This window comes from Xenia sp. Carnegie-2017, unplaced genomic scaffold, assembly GCF_021976095.1.
Source record: "Xenia sp. Carnegie-2017 unplaced genomic scaffold, XeniaSp_v1 HiC_scaffold_1, whole genome shotgun sequence".
Lineage (NCBI taxonomy): Eukaryota > Metazoa > Cnidaria > Anthozoa > Malacalcyonacea > Xeniidae > Xenia > Xenia sp. Carnegie-2017.
Window position 1 is genome coordinate 8,206,187 of NW_025813402.1, and position 13,387 is coordinate 8,219,573.

General features: G+C 34.1%; 2 protein-coding genes and 1 long non-coding RNA gene across 4 annotated transcripts; 1 reads left to right on the top strand and 2 right to left on the bottom strand.

Annotated features, from left to right (window-relative positions):
* Positions 1-9: 9 nt before the first annotated feature.
* LOC124444874 (spliceosome-associated protein CWC27 homolog) lies at positions 10-11,427 on the top strand. 2 transcript variants are annotated; one of them, XM_046995546.1, is made up of 15 exons: positions 10-218; positions 354-489; positions 564-605; positions 920-951; positions 1,065-1,208; positions 1,491-1,589; positions 1,784-1,884; positions 2,274-2,343; positions 2,562-2,654; positions 2,734-2,861; positions 3,255-3,370; positions 3,458-3,558; positions 3,720-3,847; positions 4,399-4,568; positions 10,831-11,427. In XM_046995546.1, exons 1-14 carry the CDS (start codon positions 177-179, stop codon positions 4,556-4,558), a joined length of 1,392 nt encoding a protein of 463 aa, XP_046851502.1. In that variant the 5' UTR covers positions 10-176; the 3' UTR covers positions 4,559-4,568; positions 10,831-11,427. The 2 variants fall into 2 exon arrangements, with proteins under 2 accessions (XP_046851502.1, XP_046851510.1); XM_046995554.1 differs by lacking the exon at positions 10,831-11,427 and adding an exon at positions 6,650-7,179.
* On the bottom strand, positions 6,066-7,550 carry LOC124444990. Its single transcript, XR_006948076.1, has 2 exons — positions 7,468-7,550; positions 6,066-6,755 (listed from the first exon to the last, which is right to left on the bottom strand). It is a non-coding gene; the product is annotated as an uncharacterized LOC124444990 (long non-coding RNA).
* LOC124444854 (serine palmitoyltransferase 1-like) lies at positions 8,437-13,241 on the bottom strand. Its single transcript, XM_046995527.1, is given in 16 exon segments — positions 8,437-8,792; positions 9,345-9,418; positions 9,499-9,616; positions 9,733-9,787; positions 9,866-9,934; positions 9,937-9,961; positions 10,139-10,234; positions 10,374-10,481; positions 10,601-10,690; positions 10,801-10,930; positions 11,451-11,583; positions 11,674-11,746; positions 11,859-11,952; positions 12,052-12,149; positions 12,321-12,431; positions 13,047-13,241. Coding segments are annotated over 16 exon segments (1,464 nt in total). The 5' UTR covers positions 13,143-13,241; the 3' UTR covers positions 8,437-8,698.
* Between the last annotated feature and the right edge of the window lie 146 nt (positions 13,242-13,387).

Here is a 13,387-nt window from a genome sequence, read left to right on the forward strand (position 1 = left end):
ACAATCAAAATACATACACATTTCATAATTAATTGTATGATTTGTACCATTTGTATCCAGTATCCTGGAATGAATTTTAAACAGAAAAGTTTTGTAGTTGAAAAGAATTTGTGAAGATATTTTCAAAATTTCCCTGAAAAATGGAAATGTAAGGTTAGCAATTGTTCTAACGAAAAATGAGCAATATATATATACAAGAACCTCCAACAAATGGAAAGGTAAGGATGTACTGTTTACAAAACAACATCATCGTCTTCACTTGATTTTCACATTAATTTTTCAAAAATATCAACAATCCAGTCGGATTAGTATGGAATATTTTGAAATATCTTTTAATAAAACGTTGAATTCAGGTTCTGCTGAACACCAGTGTTGGTGATATTGACATAGAACTTTGGTCAAAGGAAGCTCCTAAAGCATGCCGAAATTTTGTGCAGCTTTGTCTTGAAGGTTACTATGACAACACCATATTTCATCGAATTGTCAAAGGTACGTAATCAATTTGTTTTGCAGCTCTTCCAAAAGATTCTCAGCTTATGGCGATGCAATTTATCTGATTTTAGGTTTTTGTGTCCAGGGTGGCGATCCAACTGGTACTGGTTCAGGTTAAAGAATGTTCCTTGTTAAATTTATTAATATTGCTTGGTATATTTCAGAGTGTGTTTATTTAGATAGATTATTTTAAAGGTAAAAAAACCTATCAACAGGTGTTGACACATAACATTGATTACTTTTTACTTGTTGGGTTAGCCAATGTATAAACAAACCAAATATTTGCAAATGTCATTTGTTTGCAAACTTGCCAACTTAAAAATTTGTCCAAAATTGACACTTTTTATAATCATCTAGTCATTGTATTCGTCAACAGTTTTTGAAAGTTACTTTTAGAGATATATAAATGCGATTTTTCTGTTTAAAGGTGGTGATTCAATATACGGTGAACCATTTAAGGTTTGTGCGCACAGTTTGTTTCTGACTGGTTAAAAATAGGAGGAATTAGTAATTTAAAAACATTTAATTATTTTTCACTTGATGATGTGCCAAATTGTTTTCATCTTTTATAGAATGAAGCGCATCAGAGACTGAGATTTGTAAGACGAGGACTGGTTGCAACAGCCAACTCTGGGCAAAATGATAATGGCAGTCAATTCTTCTTCACTCTTGGCAGAGCTGATGAACTGCATGGCAAACATACAATCTTTGGAAAAGTGAGGATGCTATTTGTAGTTGAAATTATGTATTTCAAATAAATGAAGAACATATGTAACTGCATTATAGATGTATAAGTACATAAGTGGAATACTCTTATACATACCTATACAACTATGTATATACTGACTACTTGCACTGACTGGTATTTTTGTCTTGACCACATTACAGTGGTCTTTTGTGTGAATTGAAACTGGTCACTGACTTGTCTTGACCTGACACTTTTTTACAATGTGTCCTTGTTTTACTTGTGATGATGGATGTTAAAACTTGAATTTCAGGTCACTGGAAACACAATCTACAACATGCTTGATATGGAGAATATGGAAGTTGACCAAAATGACTTCCCGGTTTATCCCCCAAAAATACTGAATACAGAGGTAATATTGCGATTTTGCCGATTATTTTGTACATGTATGTGTTGATATTTGCAATTTTGTCACTTGAAGAAAGCTACCCCCCCCCTCCAGTGTAAAAATTCTCAATGGAGACTTGGATGTACTTTATCTGTACATATATTAATCATATTGTGCTGCTGTCCTTCTTCACCAACTTTGATTAATCATACTACCAGGTTCTCTCCAATCCATTTGATGATATTGTTCCCAGAGAAAAAGTGAAAAATGTTGTGGAAGAATCTGTGAATAAGAAGCAAAAGAAGATAAAGGGAACAAAGTATGTCATGTGGCAATTGCTGTTGCTTTGGAACGGAGCATCTTAGTGTTTTTCAAATTTTTTTAATGTCATCTGTACTCTTGACTTTCAGCATCTGTTTGTTTTTGTTTGTTTATTATTGTGTTTACTACTTATTTGTTTGTTTATTTACTGATACACATGTGTATATTAACCTTATGCCCATGGTTATGATATGACCCATGGTTATGATATATATATGACATATTAAGAAGTTTCTTTTTGCACTAGTTACGTAGGCCAGTCTGAATACAGACTACTTAAAACATCCTTGGCTCTTGATTTAAGAGCATGGTCCACGCTTTACTTTGATCAATTAAGGAGAAGATTATGAAATATTTCAACCCTAAATAATACTTATTTTAATTTAGGAATTTTAGTCTCTTGTCATTTGGCGAAGAAGCCGAAGACGACGAAGAAGAAGTTCAGAGTTTAAATAAGGTTAATGATGGATGTGGTATCATAGCTAGATCTTTAGCATTTAAGAGCTATGAAACAGATTACAGTTACGTAACGTAAGCAAGCAGGACACCTTACGCCTTGCCTAATATACAAAGTATTAATAGAGAATAACGATCCCAACGACGTGTATCGTTGTCATAAAATATAAAGTACGGCGATTAGAAAATTTATTGATTGAAATTTTTGTCATATTACAGAAAATCAAAATCAAAAGCAGTCATGATGTGTTAAATGATCCCAAACTAAGTGCTGTTCCCGCTTTGGAACAGACAGAAAACGACAAATCTCGTGTAAGTTTGTGGTGAAGTTTGTTAAAATGTTTTTACTCTGCATACCTTTCATTGGTGTGTTGAGCTCTCATTGTCTTAGAGTGTTGATGTACTTGATGAAGAAATGGCTGATAGTATTCGACGAAAATTAAAAAAACCAAAAAATGAAGAAAAAAGTCTTGAAAAGAGCGCCAAAGATGAGATTGAGGATGGAAAGTCTGATAAAAGGTTTCTGGCTTTATATAGATCCGATATTTTTTCTTTATGTGAAATGTACTTTTCTTTTAAACATATATCTGAATCCATTTCTTATGACCATCGAAAATGTAGTTTACTGTGTGGTATGTACAATCACTGTCCGAAGATGGTGATTGCTATTCTCTGAAATGTTTAAGTGCTCCTTTTTTTAATGCAACACTAACAACAGTCCCAACAACAATCCCACCTAGCCGCATCAATGGCGTCCGAAAATTGGATTTTAGCTTTTGGATGACTGTTAACGTCTATGAATGCATGTATTACTCTCTGAAGAAACAAAGCCTTTTCAGTTTACTGTCATGCAACGTTTTAGTTGATGTAAACGTTCGAGATGCTTATAAAATTTTCTGTTTGTTCCTTTAGGAAAGAATTACAACGTGAATCAAAAAGACTTCAACGTGAATTAAGAGAAGCCAGAAAGTCAAAGCAAAACGATGAAAAGCAGGAAGAAAAAAAAGGCGACGATGATGTGAAAGATGGTATTGCAGTTTTATCACTTGAGCCAAGTCGTGTGTCATGTAAGCTAAAATATCGTATCATTTTATTGTATTTTTATTGAATTGCAGACGAGCTTGGAGCGTTGAAAGAATTTCGCCAAGAAAGAAAGGAGTATTTGCACAAGAAAAACGAAAGCATTAAGAAAAAGGGATCCGGACGAGAAGAGCAGGTAGCTCAGCCGGACTATTATAGTGTGTGTGACATTCTTTGCAGGAAATCAGAAGAGTCAAACTTGTTGCTCAAAATATCACTGATAGACTACGCCCAATTATTGTATTCTCCGTATTAGGCGTGATTGGTCAACATTACTAATGTATATTTTTTGATTAGACATTACAGTTGCTGTCAAGTTTCATGACGAAACTTGAAAATCCTGAAGAAGGAAATGATTTGTCTGCCTTACCGGATGACATAACTGACGGTGAAGTTGAAGAGAATGAAGATGAGGGAGACGCTTGGTAAGTTTCAACAGATGAATTTTACATAGTACATCTATATGATCAGGCATCGAAACGTGGTGAATTTAAGCACAATCTTGTTTATTCTCAGTGCAATAACAAAGAATAACTTAGACCAAATCATATTTCTTTTTACTCTCCATACAATAAAAACGTTAAGACTACTATTGCACATATGCGTTTGCAGCTGGATATTTTCTGAAATCATCCAGACTACATGAAAAATTTTAGCTGTAAGTGTTGGTTAACTATAACCGCCGTATTTCAATATATCAATAACACTGCTGCTGGTAATTGTTTATTAAAACCTTTGTCTCCACTAGATGGTAAATTTTTATTAAACAAAACTTTAAAACGACAGTAGAGTTTTCAAGACAGTTTATGCATAACATATAGTATACTAGTTCATACATTTCGCGTTGTACGTATAGTGACTTATAGTATGTTTTAATTTCAGTACCTTTTACCTAACTACCATTCACTTGAGCCATTTAGTCATGTTCCATTGTTTCCTTTATAATCGTATGTTCTTTTTGGTTTTGTATATAAAGGCTGCATCATAAACTCATATTTGAAGAGCAAGATCGTAAAGTGAAAGACGCTAACGTTCGTGATGAGGATACTTTTGAAATATTTGATCCTCGTAATCCAATCAACAAACGACGACGGGAAGAAAGCAAAAATAAGCAAAAAGAGAAAAGACGGAGATGACATGTTACAGGTCAGTGTTATGTTATCCCCAAATTTCACAATGGTTTTGTTTAGTAGAATGACTACAAGGAATGGGAGGGGGCTGAAGTCGTGAAGTGATAAAAAGAAACAAGAGGCAAGAATTCGAAATGAATTTCACTATCGAGAAACGCGCAACGTACTTCATATACGGGAGGAACGCGTTACTAGAAAAGGATCTGTATTTTTAGAAGGGAATCTGTGTGTTCTAAAACAAATCGATATGATTGCTAAAAAGTATGAATAGTTTTGACGTGTAATGCCAAAAACATCACAAGCAAGCACGTTCGATGTGACCTGCGGTTTTCCATTTTGCATACACACGTTTTTTTCAAGCCATTATAGCCGATATAAGTAGCACCTTTTTCGAAATTCATTCACTCACTATCTGATGATTCCTATACGCATGAGACGGTTTATAAAAGTAAATTTATAGTAAGCTTTTTCCTATTTTTAGTAATGTATATGTATATATATCCACATTCCTTTGTTAATTGATGACATTAGTAATGTTTTTGACGATCGTCTCGAATTTTTAAACAATTCACCATCAGTGTTAGATTGCAAATGGACTCAATGCTCATAACTCATACCAATGATAAATTTGTTATTGGGATCATCAAATGTTCATGAAAGCAAGAAACCAAACAACTAACAAGTTCATAACTTGTCTGTTATCCAGCGCTTTCTGTGTCGTACATGTTAGTATACAACGTATGAAGATATCCCAACGATTTATGCGAGAGCGTTTTGAATGTCTAACTCAATATGAGATCATCATGAATAATCTGTCTAATCCGAGAAGATCATTTCAAGTGCGATCTTTTCAATCGATAAGCGCAAACTTGTTTTTTTCCCAAGCGAAATTGTTTAATGGCTTGGAAAACAAGCGTATGAAATAATAAGTAAACGATTACATCTACACAAAACTTCTGTATGTCCTCCATGTTTGTACGAGAAAACACATCGCAATTTGTAATGGAAGTATTTGTGCAGACATTGACCCGGGTTGTCGGCACCTTTGTTACACTTTTGTTATCAATTATTGGTGAGATTAATGGTAATTAAATTCCTTATGAAGTAAATATTTGCCCTTCGTAAGCACTGGGTGGAAGAGTTTTTATTCTACGTATTTGTATATTTACTTGTTTATTCAGTTAAAATGTTGCTATCGTCATTTTATAACCCGTCAGTTTTTCTCCGAAGCTCTAAGAAAAAAGTCTATCTTAACTATTTTTTAAAAGCTCTTGTTTCATTTAGATTTAATCATACCCGGGGTTTTATTTTTCGTTCCTTCTTTTTCACTGGGCGTATATTATGCATGGCAGGTTTTTCGAGAAAAAAGCTGCCCTTGCATATACTACCATTAAAAATCTCAACAGTTTAAATCCTGCTAGAAAAACAAAGAGCTAGATTGTGCGAAACGCAACATAAGAATTCACAGGTGCAATTCGAAAACGTTTCGAGTAATTATGATTTGTAAAAACAATTTTATCTTGATTTTCCCAAGTGACGTGGTTGAAAACGCCACAAAGTTGCTAAGTTTATTCATATATAAAAATAACAGAAATATTTGACTTTGTGAAAGAAACTGCCTTTCTAATAATTTATATTGAAAACACAAATGGCAATGGACCAAATGTGCATGAGCGCTGCATTAACAGCAAATTCATGCATCCGGTATTTTGTCCTTCGTCAATCATAAACTTACATATTTTAACATCTGCTTGCAGACGTATGATCTTGAATGATTGTCATGTTATCAGGTTTTTGATTGTTGATAGCTAATTGTAGCATCTTCTTTGTATGATATATCGAGAACTTTTTCAAGCAATTTAATGTATCGTACAGCCACTCTTAAATTTGACATTTCGAAAGTTTTTTATCCGGAGGGTATGTTGGCAAGATTTCTCGTAATTCAGCAAAAGCATTATTGACTTTATCTTGACGTGTTTTGCTTCGCTTTTTGTTTTTCTCTATGACGTGATTCTTTCGTCTCTTCATTTTCTTCCGTCCTTGCATATCTCGACTTTTCATGATGAAGCTGTTTCTTTCTAAATTTTCTTTTCTTAGTTGTTCGTCATTTCCGTAGCAGTTGTTCCATGTGGGTTGTTTCCAGTCCCCCACGACATCGATGTAATTTTGCCGAGATTCATGTCCAGTCTTGAGAATTGTTTTTCTTAATCAATATGAAAACAAACTGTTTAAGAATACATACTTTCAATTTAGTTACGTTACGCTTTTTACAGACGCTTCTCCCAAATTCACGTCTCAAGAACGCCAATAGTTGACATCCATAAATCAACTTTAAACAACTACATTAAGGCCAACTAAATGGCTGTATGTGAGAGGAAGACGTCTTATGTATACAGATTCTCTGATACGAATCTGATGGTTTATTGCATCGTCGCCACTTATCTTCAATCATATCTTTGGCTCGATCATCACTAGTTAACATTCCTTATGTTCCTTGATTTACAACATTTATATCTTAAATTATGGGTGGTCTGCCATATTATTTTTGAGCACAATTATCTAACGTGCGATGAACGAAACGAGATTCCCCCTGAGTGCCATTGTTGAATAAAACTGTGGAAATTTCAGCTATTTTACAATTTTTTATTCCAAGCTTATTCAATTTACAAACAATAGACCATGTTTTCCAAACGTACAAAGCGCATTACAGCCTGTCGTGTAGACGATTTCAATACCAACGCCTCTCTTTGCTACCCGCTTAAAAGCAACTGAAGGTTCGATGTTTAGTTGTATTCTTAAAAATAGTACCGCTTCAAGACCGACTCTTCTGGAAAATTATTTTACATTGGGTGTTCGCACAGTCTCAAAATAAGTTATCCACACCCACTCAACGATATGCAAGAAAACTAACTTACGATATTTTTGCGATTCTGGATTGACTTCTTACATTTCTTTAACAGGTATACATTACGAATTGAAGTTATAACATTTGCGAACCTGTTTTTTTTCTCATATCAAGTTAAATCAATGTCATTGGAGATTTTACCCTTCCAATTACAACGCCTGTTGGCGATCATTGTTGGTTTATTGCTTTTGCTATTTCAGGCGATTTCGTGCTCTGTATAAACGCCAATGCAGTATGCCGCACAGACTTCATCTGTTGTTCTGTATATAATTTCTGCATGATATGTAAAACAGATGTCACACGTGTTAAAATATCATCACAATATTGTTACTCTTTCTTCAACACTAGTGCATATACAGCTTTATAATTATTGTTAAGATACTAAGCGATTTTCCATAGTGCATCAAATAACTTGCCTGAGACATGGCGGTTTTTTGCTTTTGATTGATTGTCATTAGTCAAATTCACCGCATTAATCTAAAAAGATGAACATCTTTGCTTGCAAGTGAGTTGCCTTGCTTGATTTTTAAGTTCATAGTTAAAAGATATATGATGTTTTAAGTGTGAAGTTGCAATGTGGCGCTGTCGAATTAACCACGGCACGGCTGTTTTTCTTTAGTAATCATTGTTATAAGCAACTTAGTGCTTGTAAGAACCAAAGCTTACGATCGAAGCAGATTTCATTCTAAAAAACGCTGGCCAAAGTTTAGTGTTGAAAATACACAACACACCATGGACAATCTGTTGAGCTTCTGAATTATTCTTTATATTCAGTTGCCAAATATGGCAACTGACAAGGGATACTGAAACATCACGTGTATTGAAATAGTGCTCCTCGTACAAAAATCACCAAGAACCGAGTAGGCACTCCTCGCAAATAATGTTTTTTAAACCAACACGTCGCTATCAATAAGTTTGCTCAATCATAGAGAGAAATCATTAGACTGGTGGACAGGCTTATCGTGCCAGAGACTCAGTGTATATATCAAAAGTGTATTTAAGTATTTCCCTCATTCAGTTATGTTGATAATTTTAAATACGTTCATACGAAAATACATGCGCGGGACCAAAGTTAACCCATCAAAGGTGATTAGTGAATCGATGGATACCCTAAATTAAATTGAACTGTTTTTGAAAATTTTCATCTTGTGTAGGCGATGGCTATTTTCGATTATATATATGCTAGCTATGTATGCTTTAAATGAAAAGAATAAATTTTAAATAAAAGATTTCTTCATCAGTCAATCCAAAATCTTCTCAATAATGTCACGAATCGTTCTGGCGGATTCCACGATCTCATTTTCACTCAACTTGCAATTCACGGTGATACGAATGCTAAACGGAGTGATTTGTTAAACAGATGGCGTACGTATATTTATGATATATAAATACCAAAAATGAAAAAATGACGCAGTTAGGCCAAATACAAATGAAAAACACACTCCACAAAACTGTAAACTCAAGATTCGAGTTATAACAGCAAGAAAGACAAGTTTTATAGCAATATTTCGACTTTATTTCAAAGTTATTACAAAGCTAAGTGATATTTAAGCTTGATAATGACTTTAAATCACGTAAAGTCCGGCGAAATATTGCTTTAAACCTTGTCTCTTCACAATGCTTGAGTATACAAGATGATATTTTTTGGAGTGTGTTTTCTCATTTATTTTTTCAAATTGTCGTCTGGAAAAGGCTTATAGGCTAAATATAAACACATATCATAAAAAATAATATGCCACGATATTAATCCAATGCACAAATACGAAAAAGCGAGATAATGTGTGATGACAAACACGTGCGTTTCTTATTTTCATTTTGCCCTCCTGACGTCATTAAAATCAGCTACCATCCTCTTTTATTTATAACGTATGGCAAAAGAACGTGTACCTTGGGGGAGGCAAGAAAGCTTCATCATTTTTGAGATATCGTGCCACAGCAATAACGATGTCTTTCTTCATTACCTGTTCACCAAAAATAATGCGTGTTTGTCACGTGCTTTCTGTTAGAAAAAAGCTTGATACTACGTGAAGAACAAAGCTACCTCAGCGACTATCTTTTCCAGTATTTCTTCATCTTCCTCAATGGACCCAAAAGATGTTTCGAGACGCAAATGTATAATTGGAGAAAGTTCATTACCAACAATTTTCATTCCCTTGACACTAAAAAACAATTACGTAATCCTATTGAGATGCTTTCAATTTATATAATTTAAAAATGTAATCATCCTTGACGGTACTATGTTGATCTACGTCGTCATACTCGAACCCTCACCTACCCTTTCAACTTTTCATGAAATAGCAAGGCATTGTCTCGCAAAGTCTCGAACATTTCTGTAACGATACATCGTATAATACAGGCATCACTCGCTTTTGTTTGTAGTTATGTTTCAAAAGTGTTATAAGTCAAACCTGGATTTTTATTCATAACATTCAAAGCTTCCGTGCCGGCAGATGCCAGTAGAGGAGGCAGAGACGCCGAAAACAATATCCAGCCCCAGACAGACGCTGTAGAAAAATTGTTATGTTTTCTAAGTTTAATGCTTCACCAAAATAAGAACGGTGCAAGTCAACTTTATCCTTCGTATTTTTATAATTATATGGAAATGATATGAACTGTTTCAAGAATAATGCATGTAACCAGGAAGTCGTGAATTGCAGAATTGAACATGCTCATTCATATACCTGATGATCGACAACGAACGATGAACCGCAACAAAATCCTCCTATTGTTGCAAGTGATCCCTCCATAGATGCACTGATTAGATCGATATCATCTCTCTGAAGGCAAAAGGAAACTAACCTACGTACTTACCCATCAATACGATTTTTAATACAATCTTTGTAGTGTATGCAAGTCTCACACATATGTACAATAACTGCAACGGGCATCCCTAGTTACGTATACTACTATACTTACGTCAACATCAAAATGTTCTGTAACACCGCGACCTGTGGCTCCCAGGACACCAAATGACTGACTTTCGTCCATCAGTATTCGAACTTTATACTTATACTTAAGTTCAATCTACCAAAAAAATGAAATTATCTTCTGAGTTCGAGAAAATCACCCAAGACTATTTAAACTCCTTATCACCCAATTCAATTACCATCATAATTAAATCTAAACGAAAATATCGTGCGTACCAACTTAGGTAGCGGAGCTAGATCGCCGTAGTTCGTGTACAGTCCTTCCACCACAAGAAATCGTCTTGTCACACTGGCCTTCTTCGCATTCTGCAGGAAGTTATATTAAACAATATCTAAGTATTTATCATCATTGTAAACAGCGTATAAGAAAAACAAAGTAGAAGCAACTCTTATGACGATCAGCATTTTCTTTCCACCTTTTTATCTTTTTGTTCTTGTTCCTTTAGGCAACGTTCAAGATCGTCCATGTCATTGTGTTTGAACCAGTACACCTTGCTGCGAGATGCTGTTACACCTTTCTGAATGGCAAAACACACGCCGTCATCGCTACACATCATCACAAAAAAAGAAAGAAAAAGCAACATAGTTAGCATAATATTTGCTATGGCTGGAATAACAGACGGAATGTTGTTTCTTTAACTTTATCATGAGAAATTACCGCGGCGCATTTTAAAGAAATCTTTTTTTATATAAATAAGAACAATTAACAATAAAATAAACAAGTTTGAAATGTATATGCATTTTGACGGGAGAATGTATTTGTACCGCTTTTTCAAAATTTGTTGTTTTATGTTAGCATCTTCTACCGACTACAACTTATTTAGCAGAGGTTCTTATTCAGAATGGCACTTACTCAAGGAGGGTTATGTGTTAAGTTACCATGGTTAAACACAACATAAAAATGTAAAATAAAAAAAAACAATAAATGCTGTAAAAGGGAACTTTGCATGCACATATTCTATCTTTGTACAATTGCATTTCAATTCATCAGCTTGTTAGTTAAAAAGTTTGACTGAAAATAATTAAAAATTTTCTGAAATGTAGAGAGTTCTCATTTCATACTCACCAGAATATGACATCTCCTCGCTTGGAATAGGCAGGTATTGCACTAGCAACAGTGGAAAAACCATAGGCATACATGATAGCATCTTCAGTATTCATAAATTCTGCAACTTTCTTCTCAAATTCAAGATGAACATCTGAACAAAATAGATTACAACAAGAATTATTTTAAATTTAGTAATTCAAACATAATCTTCAAATAGCAGGAAAAAAATTAAAATGGTCACCAATAGTTCCATAAAATCCTCTAGGGCCACAAGATCCAACACCATATTTTCGAAGTGATCTTATGCTTGCATCCTAGGCATATCACAGGCATTTAAAATGAAGACAAGGATGTTAGTCCAATTACGTAACAACTATAATGACAGAGTAGCAGGGACCTTAATAAAACAACAAAAGCTAGTTAAACCTCAATATCCTTGTCACCAACAAAACCAAGAAAATTGAAAGTAGCCAAGTTGAGACATGATCTACCATTAACAATAATTTTATGACCAGGTTTCCTAGTTCATAGGAAATACAATATACAAGTTATATCTACTGCAACATGACTTTATAATGTATTTTAATGCACACTAATTTATCATATAGTAAACATTTACCCCTTGATGACATTAGGATTAAGAACATATGAATAATGCTTGGCATTTTCGGGAACAAGAGGTTCGGGTTTCCATTCTTTAATAAGTTCTTCTTCTTCCTATGTTAGTAGGTATAAAATATTTATTTACTTTGTTGAATTAGTCATAAACTGCAACTCATTCATTGTAAAATTTTCATCAAGAAAGAAATTTGTTAAAAAGTCCATGGTCATTGCAGTTGAAATGTGGTTTGCATGCATGATGCATTCAAGATTAAAACCTATCATTACCTTTTCTGTTAGTTGTATTTCACTTTCTCTAACTCGATATTTCTTGGCTTGGAAAAGACGCAGTACAAGAATCACCAAAATTACTTCAAACAAGATGTGGTAAAATGGTGCCTTCAGAAAATATACAAAATATTGTTGCTTCACTCCTTAGATTTTCAACTTTCTTAACACTACATGCAGCAGTTTTTGAGTCAAAACAAACAATATCAAAAAAATGTTACACAAATTGAGTGTCAGTGTACTATTTACGTAATTATGGATGACAAAATCATCCGAAAGACTTAAAGCTTGTGCAAAAGAATTCAAGTCCACTTCAAATTTTTTTGAAGTTTTTGCTAAAAAGTGCCAAAAAAAATGTACAAACAGAAGATTAGCAATGGGAATTATTGTAAAAAAAACAGTATATTAACTCCGATCGTTTCAAGATGGGTAGAACTGAGAATGGCTTTGTGATTGACTCATTTGACTGTTAGGCAGAATGTCCCAATCATTATGTCAGTAGTCATTAGACAAGGCAAGTAACAAGAGACGAATGATTGCTTATAACCTTTTACATAAATAAGGATTAGTAGTTAGACTGATATTCTTTGGTTGTGGGTGGTTGGTTAACTTGGTTTGCATAAAGTTACTCACATGATCCTGGTGAGTGGTGATCGTAGAATTGCAATATAATAAGAATAATGCACGCAGACCTTATTACTTGTGGGATAAAAAATAAAAACATACCCCTATATATACATCCCAAAATTCAACTAGCTTCGTCAAAATGAATGTAGTATATGAAAGCGTAGTTCCTTTCTCTTTATCACAATTTTCAGCCATCTTGGAATTTGTTTGTAATGTGGATTATATGATCAGTGGATTTGACGGATTTGATGGATTATGGACTAATGGCGTTAATGGTCAATCATCGTCGCACAAATATTTGACGTACAGCATTGTCAGGAGATAGCTTATTAAGAACTAAGAATTAATTGTTGTCTATTGAACATATTGAATTGAAGGACGTCGAAGCAAACTGATCAAGTAATTTCTACACTCACATTGAGTGATTTGAGTGAGTCGCA